General features: G+C 40.5%; 1 protein-coding gene across 6 annotated transcripts; it reads left to right on the plus strand.

Annotated features, from left to right (window-relative positions):
* The first annotated feature begins 8,714 nt into the window (after positions 1-8,714).
* KRCC1 (lysine rich coiled-coil 1) lies at positions 8,715-23,027 on the plus strand. 6 transcript variants are annotated; one of them, XM_070479317.1, is made up of 5 exons: positions 8,715-8,867; positions 17,721-17,827; positions 18,619-18,731; positions 19,694-19,886; positions 21,673-23,027. In XM_070479317.1, the coding sequence occupies exon 5, from the start codon at positions 21,692-21,694 to the stop codon at positions 22,463-22,465; it is 774 nt and encodes a 257-aa protein (XP_070335418.1). In that variant the 5' UTR covers positions 8,715-8,867; positions 17,721-17,827; positions 18,619-18,731; positions 19,694-19,886; positions 21,673-21,691; the 3' UTR covers positions 22,466-23,027. The 6 variants fall into 6 exon arrangements, with proteins under 6 accessions (XP_070335418.1, XP_070335423.1, XP_020745136.1 ...); XM_070479322.1 differs by having other exon boundaries at positions 19,767-19,886; XM_020889477.2 differs by lacking the exon at positions 19,694-19,886 and adding an exon at positions 20,185-20,220.
* Positions 23,028-23,602: the final 575 nt, after the last annotated feature.

The following is a 23,602-nucleotide window of genomic DNA, read 5'->3' on the forward strand; positions in this document are numbered from 1 at the left end:
ACCGTAGGGTCCTGCTCCATTTTGGTTCCATTTACCTCAATTTTGGCTGAATTCGCCTCCCCACTCAGGCTATACACACATTCCAAGGACATTACTATGGCCGTTGAGCACCCTAAAGCAGTGTGGTCAACCATTGCTGGGTCCCCAGTCTTGCACCTCAATGGTAGAAGAAGCTAACATGAAGTGGCCAAGACTGGGGCCTATTTTGGAAAGAATTGTTAGCATAACATCACAAGCCTAAACATGGGCTTCAAGTAACCCTTACTATAAGCTCCACTGGTTAACTTTTTTTTTTAATTTATGTATTTTTGGGGGGGCTTCCTTGGTGGCTCAGATGGTAAAGAATCCGCTTGCAATGTGGGAGATGCTGGTTCAATCCATGGGTTGAGAACATCTCCTGGAGAAGAGAATGGCTTCCCACTCCAGTATTCTTGAGACTTTCTTTTTTTTTTTTCTTTCTAATTTATGTATATATGTATTTATGGTATAGATTCTCAGATTCTTATTTTATTCAATAAGTTATAAGGCATTGTTATTATTTTTTCTTTTTCATTTTTTATTTACCCTGTATTTTACTTTATTTTTTTCATTTTTATTGAGATGTGATCACATATAACATTGCATAAGTTTAAGGTGTGCAATATGATAATTTGCCACTGATTAATTTCATCTCGGGTAGAATCTGTTTCCAGATTCCACATCTCAGCCCCCAAATCTTTTTTTTTTTTCAGCCCCAAAATCTTTAACCATATCCTGTTTTCACATTATTATTCTGGATTTTCGAGCAAAGAATCTCGGAAGCCTTGAGAGAGTGATTGCATTCCCTTCAGTTGGATATGCTGCAATTCAAGGAATATGTAGAAATAAGTATGAAGGTGGAGATGTCAGTGAAACCCAGAGTAACGATTTCGAACCACTGAGACAGTTTGTGTGCCTGTGTCAATATCATGGTAGCTGATCGACCACACTCAATCCTTCCTTTTGGTGAGATTCAGTCACACACCTGCAGAGACCACCACCTAGTGGCAAATCAAGAGAGCTGCAAGATTTTAAATCTTTTTTGAAGGCCTTTTTTTTTTTCCCCAGGCAAGGCTTTATTGGGGCCCGTGCTGTAGCATGGCGGAGCAAGAATAAACAACAGCTTCCCTTGCTTGCTTGCTCCCCTAGGGAGGAGATAAGCTTGTTCCTTATTTGGGGTGAGGGTAGGGATGTGTTCAGAGGTTGGGCTGGAGGGGTGGCTTAGGTGATTTGCCCAGAAGTTGGGCTGAAGGGATGGCTTAGGTGTTGTAGGCAGAGGGCATGCTCTGTACCCTGCTTTTGTTCCTGACACCCAGTTTTTGCTCCCCGCTCTTCAAAAGTGGCAGTTGGATTTTTTTTTTTTTTTGGTCTCTCTGTATCTTTTGTCCAGAGTTTGCCCCAACTGTGCATGCAGGCAGTTAATTTTAGTCCCATATAGTTTCTTCGTATTTTGCTGTTCGGAGGAGAGGTGTGTCCAGGCGCAAGCATTTTAGCAAAGGTTCCCAGGTCTCCCAGCCTGTCTCATTCCCCACTGTGAAACTCTGTGCTCAGTCGCTCAGTCATATCTGACTCTTTGTGACCCCCTGGACTGTATCCCACCAGGCTCCTCTGTCCATGGGATTTTTCAGGCAAGAATACTGGAGTGGGTTGCATTTCCTACTCCAGGGAAGAAACTCTTCACCCTTATTATTTTAGTAAAAGTACAGCACTTTACCATTGGATTCGACCTTCCTTTGTACCCAGAGCTAAGATCCATTTAGGCCAGGGGTCGAAAAGTTTCCTTTAGGCCTGTGAACTAAGAACAGTTTGTACATTCTTTAATGATTGGCACTGGAATAGAGTGGGGGAAATCAAAAGAAGGATATTTTGTGACACTTGAAAATTATGTGAAACTCAAATTTCAGTAATGATAAATTATATTTAAAAAAATAGCCATAATCATATGTTTACATATTTTTTATGGCTTTTTTCACACTATAGCCCCAGAGTTGAACATCTGCAACAAAGACCACATGGCCCACAAAGTCAAAAATATTTACTGTCAGGCCTTTTACAGAAAATGTTTGCCAATCCTGCTTTAGACTAATAGTAGCTGACGCCTAGCAGTGTTAAATAAGACAGGGGTTGCTCACTGTTTTCAAGTGCATTCACTGGCTGATTCATTATCATTTCATAATCACAGGATCAAAGAGGTTTGTGGGCACACCTAGCCCTCACATTCCAGGATGAGAGGAGCAGGTTCCCGCCTGAATAGTCCATTATATCCTGTGTAATCGGGGTTCCCAGGTGGGACAGTGGTAAAAAATACACTTGCCAACGCAGGAGACCCAGAAGACAGGTTGGATCCCTGGGCCGGGAGGATCCCCTGGGGAAGGAAATGGAAACCCACTCCAGTGTTCTTGCCTGGGGAAGCCTATGGGCAGAAGAGCCTGGCGGGCTACAGTCCATGGGGTCACAATAGAGTTGGACATGACCTAGTGACTATACAACAACAGCAACAATCCTATAAAATTACATCATTGACAAAACTTCACACTCTCTCTGGTCCCTGCGTTCTTACTAAAGTAGCACTTCTGCTTCCATCTTTCTTCCTTCAGCTCCTAGAAATTCTCAGCTCCACTTGCTTTCTTCTCAAGAGTTCCTGAAGGCACTCATTCCACATGCATTTATCAGCACTTTTCCCAGGCACTATACTCAGTGCATACAAAGATGATTAAAATGTAGGCCCTTATGATATATAAAATAGATAACTAATGAGAACCCACTGTGTTTCACAGGGAACTCTACTCAATGCTTTGTGGTGACCTAAATGGGAAGGAAATACAAAAAAGAGTGGATATATGTAAGCATGCTAAATCACTTCGGTCATGTCCGACTCTTTGTGATCCCATGGACTGTAGCCCACCAGGATCCTCTGTCCATGGAATTCTCCAGGCAAGAATACTGGTATGGGTTGCTGTGCCCTCCTGCAGGGGATCTTCCCCACCCAGGGATCAAACCCGAGTCTCATATCTAACCTGCATTAGCAGGCGATTCTTTACCACTAGCGCCACCTGAGAAGCCCAAATATATGTATACATATAGCTGTTTCATTTTGCTCTACAGCAGAAACTAGTGCAACATTGTAAAGCAGCTCTACTCCAACAAAAACTTTTTTTTTAAAATACAGGCCCGGTATCTAAGACATTGACCATTTAGAGAGAATTATAAGAAATGGCGACTTCCCTGGTCGCTCTGCCTGAAATGCAGGAGCCAAAGGAGACAAGGGTTCGATCCCTGGGTTGGGAAGATCCACTGGAGCAGGGCATGGCAGCCCACTCCAGTATTCTTACCTGGAGAATCCCATGGACAGAGGAGCCTGATGGGCTACAGTCCATGGGGTTGCAAAAAGTCAGATACTGAAATGACTTTAGCATTCATGCATGCATATGGAGACGTACAAGGCAAAGGGGAAAGGGTAGTAATGGCAGCCTAAGAAAAGAGGGAAGGCTCAGAGAAGTAGCAGACAAAGAGAAGTGTGGGGCTGGGGGGGAACCATTTCAGGCCCAAGGACAGAGCAGTATGAGCAGAGATATGGAGGTTAAGAAACAGCATGATATTGTGTAGACAATTACAATCAGTTGGTATTCTGGGAGCTAAAGAAGCACACATATTATACTTCACTTTATCCTCTGTCACCAGACTATCTCGCCCTTTATGTCCCAGTGTTTCATATACAGCAGAATTAAGTGTTTGAATGCTTGAAACTGTGCTTTATTTGCATTACTTCATATTGCTGTCATGACATCCTTTGAGGGGGTATTACTGAGACTTCCTAGCTAAAAAGTAGATCCCTCTCCTAAGTATAATCCCCCAGAGAAACTCCCACATGTGTGCATAAGGAGACTGAACAAGAAAGCTAAAGCGGCATCGTCTGTAAAATTAGAAATGGGAAATAAGCTCAAAGTCTTAAGACAGGAGAATGGATAGCTCATGTGTATTCATACAATGGATGTTATGAAGCTGTGAAAGGGAATCAGTTATAACCTCACAACTCAAGAGAGGTTAATATCAAAAAATAGTAAGTGAAAAAAGGAACCTGCAGGGGAATAAATAGTAGGCAAAATAACATTTATGTAAAGTTTTAAATCATGCAAAGTAATGCTTCATGTTACTTAGGGATGCATATCTATCTAGGAAAAATATAAAGAACCAGGCTACCTCAACCCTTGCTGGCATCCAAAAAAGAAAACTTTCCCTCCCACCAACCTGGCCTCTTTATTGACTTTTGATCATAAGACTAAGAAATGCTGAATTCAGGATAGTGTTTACTTCTGAGGAGAAGAGGAATTCATTCAGAAGTAGGGAGAGGGTGTTTCAGGAAGGAGTGGCAGATGCAATAAACTGGGTTATGTGTGTTGTTTATGGGAATCAGTAAAGGTTTAATGTCGCTGAATCATAAAGTGAAAGCAGGGTGGGGAGGTGAGAACAGTGGGAGGGTAATGAGACCAGGGAGGTGCACAGGAGCCCAGCAGTACAGTATTCATGTCTGACTGAGTGAAGAGCCAGTAATGACTTCCAGGTAGTACCCTTTGGCAGTACCAAGAGTAGACTGGAGGGTGAACTTGAAATGTAGCTGCAGCTGCACCCAATGGTCCTTGCCATCCTCCACCCTGCCATGTCCTCAGCCTGCCTTTTGTCTGTGGAATAACTTCTGTTGTTCAGACACTCAGTCCTATCCAACTCTTTTTGACTCCATGGACTGCAGCACACCAGGCTTCCCTGTCCTTCACCATGTCCCGGAGTTTGCTCAAACTCATGTCCATTGAGTCAGTGATACCACCCAACCATCTCGCCCCCTATCATCCCCTTCTCCTCCTGGTTTCAATATTTCCCAGAAGGGTCTTTTCCAATGAGTTGGCTCTTTGCTTTGGGTGGCCAAAGTACTAGAGTTTCAGCTTCAGCATCAGTCCTTCCAAAGAATATTCAGAATTAATTTCCTTTAGGACTGCCTGGTTTGATCTTGCAATCCAAGGGACTCTTAAGACTCTTCTTCAGCACCACAGTTCAAAAGCATCAATTCTTCTTTGAAAGAAGGCATTGAGCTTTCTTTATGATCCAGCTCTCACATCCATACATGACTACTGGAAAAACCATGGCTTTAACTACACGGACCTTTGTGGGCCAAAAAATGGAACAACTTTAGCCAAAGAATAAGTTTAATCAGAGAAGTGAGAAAATGCATAAACAAAGGAAAACAGTCAAAGGAGACCAAATGATAATAATGCAGTCATTAAGCAAAGTTAAGGGCCTTTATTTCCTCCTCAAGAGGTATAGATAATATTCTGAGCTATATCCTGTGAGCTCTCTTATAGATACTTATCCCCCCAGGTGAAGTTAACTACATGATGACCAGACTATAGACCATGACATAAGCTGCCACAATTCCAAGAACTGGCCTCAAGGAAATGGGAACAAACCCACCCTGAAGATTAACTGTACCTAAAATAATCAGGGGCTTCTCTGGTAGCTCAGCTGCTAAAGAATCTGCCTACAATGCAGGAAACCCTGGTTCAATTCCTGGATCAGAAAGATCCCCTACAGAAGAAGTAGGTTAGTTCAGTTCAGCAGCTCAGTTGTGTCTGACTCTTTGCGATCCCATGAATCGCAGCATGCCAGGCCTCCCTGTCCATCACCAACTCCCGGAGTCTACTCAAACTCATGTCCATCGAGTCAGTGATGCCATCCAGCCATCTCATCCTCTGTCATCCCCTTCTCCTGCCCCCAATCCCTCCCAGCATCAGGGTCTTTTCCAATGAGTCAACTCTTTGCACGGGGTGGCCAAAGTACTGGAGTTTCAGCTTCAGCATCTGTCCTTCTAATGAACACCCAGGACTGATCTCCTTTAGGATGGACTGGTTGGATCTCCTTGCAGTCCAAGGGACTCTCAAGAGTCTTCTCTAACACCACAGTTCAAAAGCATCAATTTTTCGGTGCTCAGCTTTCTTCACAGTCCAACTCTCACATTCATACATGACCACTGGAAAAACCATAGCCTTGACTAGATGGATCTTTGTTGACAAAGTAATGTCTCTGCTTTTTAATATGCTGTCTATGTTGGTCATAACTTTCCTTCCAAGGAGTAAGCGTCTTTTAATTTCGTGGCTGCAATCACCATCTGCAGTGATTTTGGAGCCCCCCAAAATAAAGTCTGACACGGTTTCCACTGTTTCCCCATCTATTCCCCATTAAGAGATGTAGGTTACTCACTCCAATATTCTGGGCTTCCCTGGTGGCTCAGATGGTAAAGAATGCACCTGCAAAGTGGGAGACCTGGGTTCGATCCTTGGGCTGGGAAGATCCCCTGGAGAAGGGCATGGCAACCCACTCCAGTATTCTTGCCTAGAGAATCCCCATGGACAGAGGAGCCTGGCTACAGTCCATGGGATCACAAAGGGTCAGACACAACTGAGCAAGCAAAGCACAGCACACAAAACAATCAAGATGACACTGGTCAGATCACTGATGACCAATTTCAAGGTGACTGTCAGAGCTGACTGTGCTGTTTCTGCATGGAGCTGCTGCCTCTGTCTATAAAAGCTCTTATCCACTAATCAGTGGATTAGGTCAAGGGTAGGAGTTAATCTTTGCACAGATTCCACCCTACCTCCCCCTTACTGGCATCCAAAATAAAGAAACCTTTCCTTCCCACCAAACTGGCCTTTTTATTGACTTCTGAGCAGCTATCAGCCCAGAACCCAGTTTCAGTAACAAAATCAGGAATGATGATAAGTAAGGCAGATATTGCTATGGCTCTAACAAAAGATAATGAGAACCTGAAATTAGGCAATACTAGTTTGACAAGAAAGGAGAACATACGGGAGAGAAACTTTTGCAGAGTGCACCAGGGGGCGTGCCCAACAACTGGGAGACGGGTGGAATATTCTACAGCAATGAAATGAGTAAATTACATGTATATGCAACAGCTTGGATGTACCTTAAAACAGCAAGCGAAACAAGTCCCAGAATACTGCTAGAGAAAGACATGAATCTTAATGAAATTCAAAAATAATCGAAACTTTTGTCCCCAGTCACACATATATTCCTTTCAAATGAGTATATCTTTCTCACATATATTATATTCATAAGAAAGGAAATGACCACAGAGTATTAATTTCCTTGGGAGATAGGGAATTAGAGGAGGAAATGAACCGGTGTGTATGTATATATGAATACACTGAGGGTGTCAGAAAGAGAAAGAGATCATTTACAGAGCAATGATGACAACATATCAAGACCAAGGATTTTCCACCCTGTATTAAAGGCTCTAACAAAAAAAAAAAAAAAAAAACTGGTAAGGGAGGAAGGCGTGTATTTTCCTGATTTTTTAAAAAATGTTATTTATTTGGCTATGTCTGGTCTTAGTTGCAGCAGTCAGGGTCTCTGTTGTGTCATGCAGGATCTTTCCTTGGTGCACATGGACTCTCTGCAGTAGGCAGGCTTAGTTGCTCCTCAGCATGTGGGATCTTAGAGTGAACCCAAGTCCCCTGCTTTGCAAAGTGGATTCTTAACTACAGAACCAGGAAAGTCCTAGGTTTTTTTGGTTTCGTTTTTTTTTTTTTTTTCAATTAATTTAATGGGAAGATAATTACAATATTGTGATGGTTTTTGCCATACAGCAACATGAATCAGCCACAAGTATCAGTGCCCCCCACATTCTAAATCCTCCTCCTACCTCCTTCCTCACCCTATCCCTCTGGGTTGTCCCAGAGCACCAGCTTTGGGTGCCCCGACTCATGTAATGAACTTGCACTGGTACAAGTGCATATGGTAATGTATATGACTACCATGTGGTAACGCACATGATTTAGTGCTCTTCTCTCAAAACCCTGGTGGCTCAGACGGTAAAAGTGTCTGCCTACAATGCGGGAGACTCGGGTTCGATCCCTGGGTGGGGAAGATCCCTGGAGAAGGAAATGGCAACCCACTCTTGTACTCTTGCCTGGAAAATCCCATGGACGGAGGAGCCTGACAGGTTACAGTCCATGGGGTCGCAAAGAGTCAGACACGACTGAGTGACTTCACTTCTCAAAACCTCGCCTTCTCCTACTGAGTCCAAAAGTCTTTTCTTTACATCTGTGTCTCCTTTGCTGCCCTGCTTGTAGGATCGTAGGGTACCGGCTTCCTAATTGGTTTCAGACTCTTCCAAGGTGACCTGCCCCAGGAGTTTTTCCTCTCTTCCAATGGTGGGTGCGTGCTAAGTCGCTTCAGTCGTGTCCGACTCTCTGCAACCCCATGGACTGTAGCCCACCAGGCTCCCCTGTCCATGGGATTCTCCAGGCAAGAATACTACAGTGGGTTGTCCTTTCCTTCTCCAGGGAACCTTGCCGACCCAGGGATCCGACCCAGGTCTCCCACATTGCAGGCAGATTCTTTACCGACTAAGCCACCAGGGAAATCACCAAAGAACAGCAAAAGACCAAGGAACACGAAGGACCAGCAAAAGAAAGGCTAACGCAAGCCAGGGTAGACGAGAACTCGCGAAGTGGCTGACTTAGCCGGTCAGGCAACCGGGAGGGCGGGGTTTTCGCGGAGCCGGGAGACTGCGCCAGCGCAGTAGCGCGCCTCGCCGCCATGGTCTCCGGTTCCGTCCAGTCAGCCGCTGGTGGTGGCGGCGACTTCCCCTCAGGAAGTCCGGTCTCCGCCTCCTCCTCCTCCTCTTACCCCGCCTGTTCGGCAGCGGCGGAGGCGGCGGTGCGGCAGCGGTTGTCCCTGCCTCTCCGCCACCTCCACCTCGGCCTATCCCCGGGCTGGCGGCGCTGGCGGGGAGGGGGACAGTAGTTGTAGACGCTGCCCCTGCCTCAGAGAAGGTGAGTTCCCGCCCCGGCGGCGGGGGCGGCCCGGGCCTTCAGTCCCTCCATCCTGCGACCCGGTAAAGGCCCGGCGCGCCCGGAGAGTGCGAAATGGCGGAGTGGACAGGACCTGAGACTCTCCGCTCCCCTCCCCACCCGTCACCCCTAGGAAACGGGCGCCGGGCTCCCACGTAGATCGTGGAGGGAGAAGGGACGTCTCCGCTGCCGGGGGAGCTGAGGTTGGAGCGGGAGAGAGGAGACCCGGCCGAGACTAGATCTAGAGTGTCAGGGCGAGGGAAGGGGAGGACGTGATGGGGACCGAGGCAAGGAGAGGAAAGGCCCCAGACGCGGAAGGGCGTAGACCTGCGCTGGGTGAAATTCAACACCCCGGAAAGTAGCGACCTCACTCACACGGAGGGAGAAGTGGAGTCGGAGTTTGGGGAGAATAGGAAGTAAACACGCGAGCCCAAAGTTCCTGGGACCCTGGAGGAAGAGAAGAGGGGGGGAAATTTTTGAGGGATCACTTCGCAGAGTTTCCCCGGGTTTTTTGAGAGTAACACCATTTAAAACAAGCCTCCAAGATGTACAAGCTCATCTTGATAGTGGTGTGAGTTTTAATAGGTACCTGCCAATGTCAAAGCAGGACTAAAGTTAGGGCGGCGAAAACAACTTTTATTCAGTAACTACTGATAGTAGGAAAAAGACTGAGCTCCATTCCGACTTTTCGCAGAAGTGACTGGGGGTCTTAAATGAAGGAATGGGGAAAGGTGGGGTTCAAGTAGAGTCGGGGAAGTGCAAAATTACAAAGGGTTGGGCAGTGTCAGCTTGCTGGCAATTACGGAAGTGAGAATTCTGTTTTCCCGCAGAAACTGGGAGACAGAGGCTCTGAAATACGTGATCATCACATTTCAAAGGAATGACTTTCAGATCATGAGACTCAGACACTCCCGAGCTATAGGAGACAGAAATACCTTTCAAAGAGACTGAGGAAGGGTTCGCAGTTGTAAACCCTTTAGTAAGAACTGTGTAAAAGAGGCCAGGGACCTCATCAGGTGTTGGCTAGAACAAACAGTAAATATTTTTTGACAGCCGTGAGCCTTTCCAGACCTGAGCTCATCGGTGGGGCTGGTTCATTCGAACTTGACCATGTTAAAATTTGGTCAAGTCTCTGCAGAAGTTTGAAAGGAGTATACCTGCCTAGAGTTTTTAGAGTTTTCACCAAGTCATTTTCCCTAAAACAAAGAGCTGCTTCTTGACCATTTCGATCTAAGAGATGTTTGAGTTCTTACAAGTATTGTATACCTGCAAATAAACTGCTGGTTCCAAACTATGAGTTTAGGCTCTAAGGCAGTTTTTTTTTTTTTCTCTAAGGCAGTTTTGAAAATGATTTTGGATGGTGGAGCTTGATCCCACTGCAGAAGATTCTAGTAGAACATTCAGCAATCTTCAGTTTCATAGTTAATTTTTAGTATTTGCAGTGTTGCCTCATGTTGCTTTTTGTCTCCAGAGAAACAAAACCAGAACATTATTTTTGGTGGAAGCCGGAACATTGTTGGATAATTTAATTTTCCTTTTTCCTGAGGGACAGCAGTAAATATAATAACTTCATTAAAATAAGTTTTATTTTCATCTTCCACAGTATACTCTATTTTTGTATACTTTTAGAAAATCTTTTATACGTTTCACTTGGAGGAATGGCAAAGCAGTAAAATATTATAAATTTCTTAGAACATTTTGTAAGTATTTTACATAAATTCCATTCACTAAAAATGGAAATCAGAAACTGCAACCAAATGATGTTTCATTAAGTTCCTTAGTGATAGCAACTTTTAGAAGACTAGGTTTAGTGTCTTCAATCAGCCTAGGTTAGTATTACTGTTCTCAGATTAAAAAAATAAAATCTGAATTTTCTGCTTTCATACCAAACTTCCTGCCTCTTACTAACAAGCCTGAGCTATTCAAGATGTCAAGACTACAATTCAGCTTAGCTTCCATAGCCACATCACAGAAATTTGGAAACAGTTTCTCATGGGGAAAAAAAACCCAGCTTTTGCTGGAGTGGGTTTTTTGTTTTTTGTAATGACTTTGAATATGTGCAGTTACTAAAGACTAAACAAAATCAGTTCAAAACAGAGTGTTGGCAGGCAATATTATCTTTCTGTACTGCTTCAAGGTGGTTATGCGGGCATAGGAGTCGATTAAATAGATTCTAGTGCTAATTTCTCAACTAGCTGTATGACACTTAAGTCCCAAACTTTCTGAACTTGTTTTGCCATCTGTGAGGAGGGGAGTTGGACTAGTCCAATTGAGTGACTATCACAAACAGATGCTTTTGCCCCACGACTACCTTAGAGGACAGTTGCAATGTTTGGAGACTTTTTTTCTTGGTTTTTGCCACTGGACAAGGAACGGCTTGGTGAGCAGAAGTACTGCTGGTATCTGCTAGATGCCGGAGATGCCACACACAACATGAAACGCACAGGGCACCAACATAGACACACCACAGCCTCCACAAAGGATTATCCTACATGAAATATCAGTGTCAAGGTTGAGGAAGTCTGCACTAACCAAACTGAGGACCTCGCCAGCTTTAAAATTATGAACTGGTTTGGCTTGGCTGTGTACTAGAACAGCAATTCATAAAACGTGAAACTTTGACTTACAATGGCCATCAAATGACGTTCAAAGAGTAGTGAGTTACAGCTGAGGTTTTGTTAGGATTTGGAAAATAGAATTTACTACCTAAAAATTACCTCTTGTCACTTTTAAGTAAATATCCTTATTCATTGTTCAGTTAACTGCTGCTTAACAAATGGTAAATATTTGATATGCTATTTAAAACACTGGTAGGACCCAGTATATTTTTAGTTTAGATATTTATAAATACCTAATGTAATTTCCAATTGTACATGAGCCAGAAGAGAAAAAAAAAATTTGTCTAGTACTTAGCCAGTATCTTTTTTTCTTAAGATTCCTCCAAAAGGTGTCTGAGAATTGTCATCCTTTCAATTATTAGATTCCACTCTTCTTTTCAAGATCCTGAAAGGACTATTAAAACTCCTGATCCATTTTCACCTGTAGCTGTAGTACTTATGAAGGAGCTTCTCTTAAACTGGGCTTGATAATAAAGATCAGTAAGGATTAAGAATTTGCAAGCAGGGAATATATAGAAGGTGTAAATTGCAAATAGGAAATTGAGAAATTAAACTCAATCACAAAAACTCAAATACCACATGACCAGACTTACATGAAAAGAAGTATACATCACATTTATGGTGAAGGTGTAGTAAGATTTTCCAGGACACTTTGTAATTCATTAAAAGAAATTTCTCAAATATTTTTGACAGTTAAAAACTTTTTTCAGAATAATAATATTCCTAAGAAATCAGTAGAAACAAAACCACAGCAAACAGTTTTTTCTAATCTGGCTTTTTAAAAGAAAACTCATTTTGAGAACAAAGAACATTTCTAACTACTTATTGAATGTAACCCATTTACATAGCAATTGTCTGAAGTGTTGCTTTGTTTTTTCGCAGAGATTCGAGACAAATGACAGAAAATCAAGCTAATAAGCCCTCATATTTATTCAGAAACCATTTAGGGCCCCTCCCATGAACCAAGTTCTTATGTTAGGACATGATCATTCTTACTGACGTATTTACATTTTCTGACCTTTTGGAAGGACTGGTACGTATTTGATGACGTTCTGATTTAGAATGTCTGCCTTGGGCCCAAGTAAAACTAATTTCTTAGTTGATCTAGTCAAGATCCTTGAGCTAGCTAGCTATAGATTACTTACAATGATTGATTTTCAAACCATTTGTGTGTGCTCTGTCAGTCATGTCCAACTCTGTGATTCCATAGACTGTAGCCCACCAGGCTCTTCTGTACATGAAATTTTCCAGGAGAGAATACTGGAGTGGGTTGCCATTTCCTTCTCCAGGGGGTCTTCCCAACCCACGAGTTGAGTCCAATTCATGAGTGGATTCTTTACCAAAGGCTTAGTTTAAATAAAGACAGGAAATTCCCTGACTGTCTAATGGTTGGGAATCAGCACTTTTCCTGCTGGAGCCTAGGTTGGGAAACTAAGATCCCACAAGCTGTACAGCGCAACCAAAATAAATAGACATAAATTTTATATTACATGTGTAACCAGTAATCCCAATTAATGATTTTGTTGATTCCTTTATGTTTTGTCATTGGAAATGTGCCATAGCAAATCCTGTTACTTTTGTGATTGTATTAGTGTAAAATAACTTTAAGTCCTCCAGTTCTATGGAAAACTCATAGGTCATATACTAATCTCATTTCCTGAAAAGGCAAGGTTAATAACTAACTCAGTGAAGAATATTCATGATGCTAGAAAGTATACGCTGCATCTCTCAAAACTTCTTAAAGGGAATTTGACCCTCTGGTAAAAAAGAATACAGCAGCATACTTTGGTTAAGAGAACGGAATCAGTTACCTAGTCTAAAACAGCGGTCCCCAACTGTTTTGGCACCAGGGACCAGTTCCGTGGAAGATAATTTTTACACAGACTGGGGGATGCAAGCGATGATGATCAGCTATAAATACAGATGAAGCTTTGCTTGGTTGCTGGCCACTTACCTTCCACTGTGCAGCCCCGTTTGTAAGAGGCCATGACAGTTAACTGTCCGTGGCCCAGGGGTTGGGAACTCCTTTCCTGATATATATGCTGTGCTCTAGTCTTCCCTAAGGTTATAATAGTATTAAAAGATTGCCAAACTCAAGAGCCAGGAGCAAGGCAGGAATGTCTATTCTCACCAGTTCTTTTTAGTATTGTCCTGGACGTCCTATAGTCAGACAAGGAAAAAAGATTTACAGATTGGAGAGGAAGAAATCACACTGTCTTTGTTTGCTGATACTAATGATCTGATCATCTATGGGCTCCCTGGTGGCTCAGTGGTAAAGAATCTGCCTGCAATGTTGGAGATTCAAGTTCAGTCCCTGGGTCGGGAAGATCACCTGGAGAAGGAAGAGGCAACCCACTCCAGTGTGAAATCTCATGGGCAGAGGAGCCTGGCAGTTCACAGCCCACGGGGTCACAAAAGAATCAGACACGGCTTAGCAACTAAACAACAAATGATCATCTATGTAGAAAACCCCAAGGAATTTTGAAAAAGCTACTAGAATAAGTGAGTTTAGCAAGGACACAAAGTACGAGGTTAATATACAAAACCAATACTATCTGTAAATGTTAGTAACAAGCAATTAGACATCGAGATTTTTAAAAAACACTATTACCTGTTGCATGAAAAAACAAAATACTTCTGGGTAACTTCAACAAAGTATAGTGAATGGTACATAACATTGCTGAGAGAAGATGCAAGTAGTGGGGAAAATGTCCTTTAATGCTTCTTAGTGAACTCACTTGAAAAGTGTAGTACTGTGTCATTAATTTGGTATATTTAAATAAGAGTTTATTAAAGGGAAACTACACGTAAAACTTGCCAAATTAACATTCGAATTTTTCTCAAACATTTTTCCTTCAGTGATTAAAGATATTTAATAAGTATTTTTAAAAACTTAGTTTTAATGTCATGTCACAACACAAATCAGGTAGTGTCCTGTGGGCATAAAAATTTTTAGTAAATTTCTCACTCGAGTTGATTTACTCATCAAACCTATTAAACCTATTGTGACATATTAAAAAACGATGCAAAAGTTAAATTCAGGTTTTGCAATTTATAAAAGGGTGATTGTATGCTTGCTTAGTGCTGTCCAACTCTGTGACCAAATGAACTGTAGCCTCCCAGGCTCCTCTGTCCATAGAATTCTCCAAGTAAAATTACTGAAGTAGGTAGCCATCCCCTTCCTCAGGAGATCTTCCCAACCCAGGGATCAAACTTGGTCTCCTGCATTGCAGGCAGATTCTTTACATCTTAGCTGCCAGGGAAGCCCCTGAAAAAGTGATTGGGGTGTAACAAATTTTCTGACAAGACTAGAATTAGGAAAAGTGGAGTGGTTCTTAGTATTTTATTAAATACTAAGTCTTTTTAGACAGTTTTGAATTGCAAGTAATTCATACTCTTCATTTTTCATATTTAACTCAGTAGTTCACGTGCAGTGTTTGTATTACTTTAGCTTTTGCAAAGGCTTTACCTACTAACACTGAAATAAGACCAAGCCTTGTACAGATATTGAATAACAAGGTACATAGTTTAATGTCTCCAAATAAAAGATTACATTTTCTTTCTATTTGCGCTCTATCTTTCCTGGAAGTGAATGGCATTGTGGATAGTCATCTATAACTAGACTTGTGGTATACAAATAGGAATATCAAGTTTTCAGAATTTTGCTAGATTTTTTTTACAAAAATTAACCCTAATCTGAGAAAAATATTCCAAATGAGTTTCAGAATAAACAAACTATTTCTTGCTTGAGACCTCATACCAACTGGTAAATAGATTGGGTGTTTCTGCTTGACATTCCATTATTCTTTTAGACATCAAAGTACATATAGCAAACATTAACACTGGACATAAACTGAAATCTTATAAGACTTGGTTTGAAATCAGCAATTAGAAAAGATGGTAAGAATCAAGTTGAACTTTGATCTTTCATTAAAAAAAAAAAAGGTCCCTCTGAAACATGAGTTAGCTTGAAATGCAAAGAATTAGGTACTCCTGTCAGGACTCCTGACTTGTATAGGCATAATCTTTTCTTTATTTGGCTTTCTGTAGTTACTGGAATGGGCTTTTGATGGCTCAGTGGGTAAAGAATCTGTCTGCAATGCAGACGAAGAAGATGCAGGTTCCATCTTTAGGCTGGGAAGACCCCATGGCAACCCACTCCAGTATTCTTGGCTGGAGAGTCCCATGGACAAAGTAGCCTAGCGGGCTACAGTCCTTAGGGTCCCAAACGGTCAGATACGACAAGCAACTGAGCACACAATTACTAGAATGATTGGTTGGAAAAACATTTCACTTAAATGGATGAAATCCTGAATAACAACAACAACAACAAAAACAGCATTTATTATGTGCCATATACTCTTCTAAGTACTTAACATTTGTTAATTTCCTTAAGATCTACAATACCTGAGAAACTTGACCAAGCCTATATAATAAGTGCCAGAACTAACTCCATAGAGTCCCTATGTCTAGCTCCTAGAAGCAGTGAGAAAATTAACATTGTGTGGCAACCAGTAGTTCTGCATAGTTGGCTTAAGCTATGTTAGGTGGATGATCTTCCTGGAAACAAAGCCAACATTTAAAGATCCAGTTTAGGGACTTCCCTAAAGTTCAGTGGTTAAGACTCTGTGCTTCTGCTGCAGGGGGCACACAGGTGGGTTCCATCCCTGGTCGAGGAACTAAGATCCCACTTGTTGCTTGGCCAGATATCTGTGTGTGTATATATGTGGTGGCTCAGACAGTAAACAATCTGCCTGCAATGCAGGAGACCTGGATTCAATCACTGGGTCAGGAAGATCCCCTGGAGAAGGGAATGGTAACCCACTCCAGTATTCTTGCCTGGATAATTCCACGGACAGAGGAGCCTGTCGGGCTGCAGTCCATGAGATCACAGAGTCAGACACGACCGAGCAGTCGTGTTAAACTGTATCCAGTTTAACAAGTTAAGGTAGAATTTTGTCCCCAAACATTCATTTTAGATCTTTAAGCTCCTCTCATAAACTTTAATGAGGTTTACTTTAGTTATACCAAACAACACTCATTAAAATTGTACAATGAGTTTTTGGTAGATATTTGACATGAAACTACTTTCATAAACAAAATGCCAGGTATTTCCACCAGTTTGAACACTTTCCTCCTGCTCCCTTACAATTTATCCCTCCCTCCAGGAGGTTGTGCCTGGCAACCACTAATCTGCTTTCTATCGCTACAGATTAATTTGTATTTCTAGAACTTTTATAAGTAGAGTCATAATAGGTACTCTTATGTCTGTTTCTCAGCATGATTATTTTGTGATTCATCCATGTTGTATGTATTGCTATTTTGTTCCTTTTCACCGCTGAATAATTCTGTTGTATGGATATACCACACTTTGCTTACACATTCCCCTGCTGATAGAGTTGTTTCTGTTTTTGGCTATAAGAAGTAAAGCTGCTATGAATATTCATGTACAAGTGTTTGCATGGACATGTTTTCATGTCTTTTGGGCAAATACATATGAGTGAAATGACTGGGTCCTATAGTAGGTGTTTAACTTTTAAAGAAATTGTCAAAATTATGTACCATTTTAGATTATAACTAGTATTGTAGCAAATGCCAAGGTTAAAAGAATCTGAATTTTAGAGATCGTCAGAGATGAGAATGGTGGCCTAAACGTATAACAGGATAAAGTATAAAGTCTTGCATTTCGAAAAGTAAATCAATTACATTAAGAAATCAGCCAATATGGGGAGAGAGATGCTACTGCTGGGATTTTAACAATTACAAAGGTCAGAAATCAGAAACATGTCTGCTCCAAGACACAAAGTACTAAGGCTGGATGCCCCAGATCATTTCCCTCAAGTCCAGAGTCCTACTGTAATGTGCCCCAGTAACTTCTCCTTCAGAACAGTATTTTCTCAACTAAAAAAATACAGTATTGTTGTTTTTCTTCACTAAGTCATATCCAACTCTTTGTGACCCCATGAACTGTAGCACGCCAGGCTTCCCTGCCCTTCACTGTCTCCTGGAGTTTGCTAAAGCTCATATGCAATATCAGAAGCTTACTAAATGTTTTCATACTGAAATTGCCATTCCAATGAGCAAAAAGCTAGTACTTTAGCCTTGTAAGCAGTCTTAACTTGAGAAGTTAAGATTTAATATGGTATATAAAATGATACGGGGTTGAAGATTGAAAATATTATTGTAAATGTCTTACCTGCCTTTATTTTATTCATAGATACCACTTTGAGTGAGCAAAGACCGAACATTTTACAGATACATTTTGTAGAAGGCTTATAAGAACTAGTGCCATAATTTGAATCATAATGGATTTCACATTATGAGGTAGGTTGAAAATAAAGGACATCTCAATTGTTAGCATTATTTATACTGAAGCATTATTTATACGTATTTATCCTGAATTATTTATATATTTTATAGTAATACTTTGACTTGAAAGCAAGTGAAAGTGTAAGACTTTAAGTTCAGACTAAATATAGTAAAATTCCTGAGTAAAACTCGCAAGTGCTGTTTTCAAATTCAGAGGTGTAAATTTTGGATCACTTTCTCTAAAATAAACAATATTACTTATTTTTCAAGTGTAAAATACACACTGGGCTTCCCTCTTGACTCAGACAGTAAAGAATCCACCTGCAATGTGGGAGACCTGGGTTCGATCCCTGTATTGGGAAGATCCCTTGGAGGAGGGCGTGGCAACCCACTGCAGTATTCTTGCCTGGAGAATCCCCATGGAGAGAGGAGCCTGGCAGGCTCCAGTCCCTGGGGTCGCACAGTCAGACACAATTGAATGATTAAGCACAGCACAAAACACATACTCAAAAAGTTGGCTTTGCTTTCAGATTTACAGGAAGCAAAATAAGAAATTGAAGATGCATTTTGTGAGTTTTCAGATGATTGATCTATGTTGATGTAATTCTAAACTTTGAATTATTTAATCATTATAATAAGATTGTGCTTGCAATATTGTAGAGCAATTAACCTTCAATAACTCCAAACCTCAAAATAAAGCAAGTTTAATTTTTTTTAGAAAAAAAAGATTGCTTGGTTTCAGGTGAAGGGAAGTGGAATATTGGGCAAAAATAGATTTTTTAAATCTCTGCTGTCATGGTTTTTAGCTCCTCGGTTGTTGCACAGTCTCACTATTTGGAGAAAGTTCATGCTAAAAAACGGAAGCAATTAATGAGTGAATATGATCAGATTTCTCCACCAAGGTCTCAATCTGATAAGGGTAAGGTTCAGTTCATGTCTTCATTGATCTCTGCACCATCTGTGATCTTTTGGTGTTGGCTTTTTTCACTCTGCATGTCTTCAGGTTTCATCCGTGTTACACCATTTTGTAGTACCTCATTCCTTTATATTGCTGAATAATATTCCGTTGTGTGAATTGCCACATTGTGTTTATCCATTCATCAGCTAATGAACATTGATTGTTTCTAATTTTAGCTGTCAGTAATAGTGCTGCTGGGAACATTTTTGTACAAGTTTTTGTGTTGACAATAGATTTTCATTTCTCTTGGGTATATATATAGGAGTGAAATTGCTAGGGTTATGTGGTGACTCTGTGTTTGACATTTTGAAGAACTGCCAAACTGTTTTCCAAAGTTGCTGTACCATTTTACATTCCCACCAAGAATGAATGAAGTTTCTGGTTTTTCCTCCTCTTTGCCAACACATTATTTATTATCTATCTTTTTGATTATAGCCATCCTGTGAGTATGAAGTAAATCTTTTTTTTTTAATCTTTTTATTATAAAACATTTTTAAACATAAAAATAGAGAAAACAGTATTATGACATCTTCTGTACTTATCATCCAGTTTTGACAATTATGAACATCTTTTTAATCTTATTAGTGACTTTTTAAAAGTAGCTTTATTGAAGTATAGTTGAGATATGTACAGGAAACTGTACATATTCCAGGTATATAATTTGATAGGTTTGAAACATATGTATTGATGAAATGATCACCATAGTTAAGATAGTAAACATATCATGCCCCCAGAAATGCCCCTTATAATGATGTGCTGAGTTGCTCAGTCATGTCCAACTCTGTGCAACCCCATGGACTGTAGCCAGCCAGGCTCCTCTGTCCGTGGGGATTCTCCAGCAAGAATATTGGAGTGGGTTGCCATGCCCTCCTCCAGAGGATCTTCCCAACCTGGGGATCAAACCCAGGTCTCCCACATTACAGGTGGATTCCTCACTGTCTGAGCCACCAGGGAAGCCCAAGAATACTGGCATGGGCTGCTGTTCCCTTCTCTTAGATCCTCCTGACCCAGGAATGGAACCAGGGTCTCCAGCATTGAAGGCGGATCCTTTACCAGCTGAGCTTCCTCCTACTTTTTCCTGACTACTTTTCCCCAGGAACCACTGTATTGCTATAGGTTGGTTTTCCTTTTTCAAGAGCTTTATGTACATGGAATCATGTATTATGTACTCTTTTCTCAGGCTTCTTTGAGTCAGCTTGATTATTTTGAGATTCATCCATTTCGTCAAGTGTATCAGTAGTCTGATCCTTTTTATCATTGATTCCATTATATGGATATACCACTGTTTGATTTATGCATTTATCTGTTGATCAATATTTGGGTTTTTTTTCTCTTTCTGGGGCTATTACACATAAAACTGCTGTGAATATTCATGTATAAGTCTTTATGTGTACATATACTTCCTTTTCTTTAGGATAAATATCTAGGAGTGGAATAACTGGATCATATGGTAGGTGGATGTCTAACTTCCTTAGAAACTACCAGGCTATTTTCAAGTAGTTGTACCATTTTATATCCTACCAACAATATTTGAGAATTCCAGTTGTTCTACATCCTCACCAATCTCTGTAATTTCAGTCATTCTGGTGAGTACATGGTGATATCGCTTTGTGGTTTTATTGACATCTACTTGATGATGAATGATATTGAGCATCTTTCATGTGCTTATTGTCCATTTGTATATATTCTTTTCTGAAGTGTCTGGTCAAAAATTTTTTGCCCATGTTTAATCATTATGTTACCTTTTGCTCTAGTCAGAATTTTTCTACTATTTAAGTTGAATAGGAGCTAAATTTTCTGGTTCACCAAATTAGGCTTCATTTAAACTTCCTTTTTAATCTCAAATTGGCAGTAAAACTAGCTGATCATTGGTGACTCTAGATTGCTGTCAGACTTGTTTCTGTTAAAGAAAGGAACTACATGGGTTATACTGCCTCATAATTTTTGGAAATAAAGCATATCACCAAAAATATCTAAGGCATTATCTTCTCATACTAAGTACATTTTCTGCTGTATTTGTAATGCAGGATTTGAGGTGGGGGACAGAAAGAGAAATAGTAGTTGTACTGCCCCATTCCCAAAAAAAACAAGCAAAGATTAGCATATCTGCTTGAAATTTCTTCTGAAACTTTTCTCTACATAAATCCCTACCCACTCTGAGCTTTCACTTCCATTTCCCTCTTAACTCTCCCACGAGCTCTTTAATAGAGAACAAATCAGAAGACATTCTAGAATGTCTTTTCCACCAATCAGAAATAATGAAATAAAATCCAATTCCCTATGCAGAAGACACAGAACTCTGTTCCCTCATCTTTTCTCATGCCCTATACCTAAGAGTAGTTTTGTCTCATAGCTGGATTTCTAATTTCCAGCATTCCCAAACCATTTTACAATTTTATTTTTAAGTCTTACAATACTGTTGTCTGGTGAGTATGTATGTTTATTTTATTTTGAGTTAACAGAAGATTTTAAAAATTACCTCTCTATGGTTTGTTACTTTTCTTAGACAACAGTGTTTAAGAATCTGAACTTTAGAAATGATTTGAACACTCAGATCAGGCCACTCACCATGGATATGTAAGTCCTTCTATCCATACATCCTACAAGCCTTACATTTTTGGCCCTACAAAAGAATTATACATGTCAGCTCCTTGCCTCCTTCATCTCACTTCTGAGAAGGATAAAATTACTTGTGAGTGGCGTAAGCAACATTTGACTTCCTTATGCTCCTTTTTGGCATATAATATTATGATATTTAACTTTTACACCAAAGTAGATTTTAATTTTGGGATAGGGGAAGGGGCTTCTTTATTTTGTCTTTTGAGACTCTTCAAGAGTAAAGGAAATATTGAGAATTAAATAATCTAGTAAGAAGAATTTTCTCCCATTTTTCTACCTACAGAGAATCCCTTGTCAAGCTAATGAAGCATTCAAAGAAGACTTATGACTCTTTTCAAGATGAACTTGAAGATTATATCAAAGTGCAGAAAGCCAGAGGCTTAGAGCCAAAGACTTGTTTCAGGAAGATGAGAGAGGATTATTTGGAAACCTATGGGTACAAAGAAGAGGTCGACTCTAGACCCAGGTGTAGAATGTTTGAGCAAAGACTCCCATATGGAACCGTCCAAACCTACCCAAGATCATGCAGTATTTCACAAAGAGTGGAAAAGCAGTTACCTCAGTGGCTACCAGCTCATGACAGCAGGCTGAGACTAGACTCCCTGAGCTGCTCTCAGGTCACCAGGGACTGTTTCTCAGGAAAGCCTGTACCCCCGAACCTGAGTCAGCACGAGTCTAACTGTAGCGCATACAGTGTAGAATCTGGAGTTTACAGGTACCTCTCCTCAGAAAATAGTACCAGTGCCCATCAGGCTAGTTATAAACACATACACCAGAAGAGGAAAAGGCACACAGAGGAAGGCAGAGAAAAGCCAGAGGAGGAGCGGCCCAAGCATAAGAGGAAAAAAGCTTATGGGGAAATAGATTTAGACAAATACAAGAGCATCCAAACAAGCAAAACGGAGGCAGAAACAGTCAGAGTCAGTACAGAAAAGCTTAAGAACCGGAAGGAGAAAAAGAGCCGAGATGTAGCCTCTAAGAAAGAGGAACGTAAGCGCAGAAAAGAGAAAAAGGAACAAGGCCAAGAAAGGACAGAGGAGGAAATGCTTTGGGACCAGTCTATCCTTGGATTTTGAAGCTCTTGCGTTGGTTCCCCCAGGGTTATACTAAATAGTTGAGAAGCTTGGTTTTACAGTGTTCATGTTCAAATCCCTCTTCTCACATGAGCAGGTACAAAGGCTAAGAGAACAGGAAACAGAGTACGCTTGCTATCCAACATGGAAATATTTTTTCTCATTTTCTAAAATCATTACTACATTTTTCTTATACATAATGTAATTTCCCTTAACGAAAGTGGCTCTGCTTTTATTCATCTGGTTGCTGTGATGGTGGAAGTATTTTTCCCTTGGGAGTTCATTTATATTTAAGTAGGATTAATAGGCTTAACAGAATCTATTTCTTGATTGGGTTTTAGTTTGGGGTGGGTATTTTTATATTCATTAGTTTTCTCTGTGAAGCAATTTAGATAGATATTTTCTTCTGTTAGATCTAACTTGCAGTATATTTTCTAGATTGAAAAGTGGAAAATGACATACATTATAATAAGCTTAAGTTACATACAGTTTTAAAAAAGAGTCTTGATACAAAATCAGTTTATATTCTGGAAATGTTTATAATAAAGTTCTAATTTCTACTTTTTTTTTTTTGTTTGTTTCGTGTCAATTATCTGTTCCTATTCAATGAATATTTTCTTCTGGAAGAGCAATAGCCAAGTAAATTTAAACCCACTTTTTGGATAGAAATCTATGAATGACCACAGTTTTTCCAAATAGTTGTAAGTGGGGAATTTATAAGAAATAAAATGCCATTAGATTATTCTTTCCTGACCAGTATTTTCCATTCTGATAGTCCCATTTTTTATGATAAACATATCAAGTATTCAAGCACTGCTCTTTTGTTGTAGAGAGTAGTGACCTAGAAATCTGAATCCCAAAATTCTAGTCTCAGCTATGCCTTCAAGTTGTTACATGACTTTGGGGAAGTCTCTCAACTTTATTTTCCTCATTACTAAATATAAGTAGAAGCACTGGCCTCTAAAATGCCTTGAATAACAAGAAGATGCCATGATATGAAAACTCTTTGCATTCTACAATGTTGTGTGTATATATTATTAAATTTAACATTATTTTGCTAATGTGATTTTTTTATTTTATATTTTATTATATATTCCCTTGGGGCTTTCTGATGGCTCAGACAGTGAAGAATCTGCCTGC

The sequence above is a fragment of the Odocoileus virginianus genome, chromosome 2 (assembly GCF_023699985.2).
Source record: "Odocoileus virginianus isolate 20LAN1187 ecotype Illinois chromosome 2, Ovbor_1.2, whole genome shotgun sequence".
NCBI classification, from domain to species: Eukaryota; Metazoa; Chordata; class Mammalia; order Artiodactyla; family Cervidae; genus Odocoileus; species Odocoileus virginianus.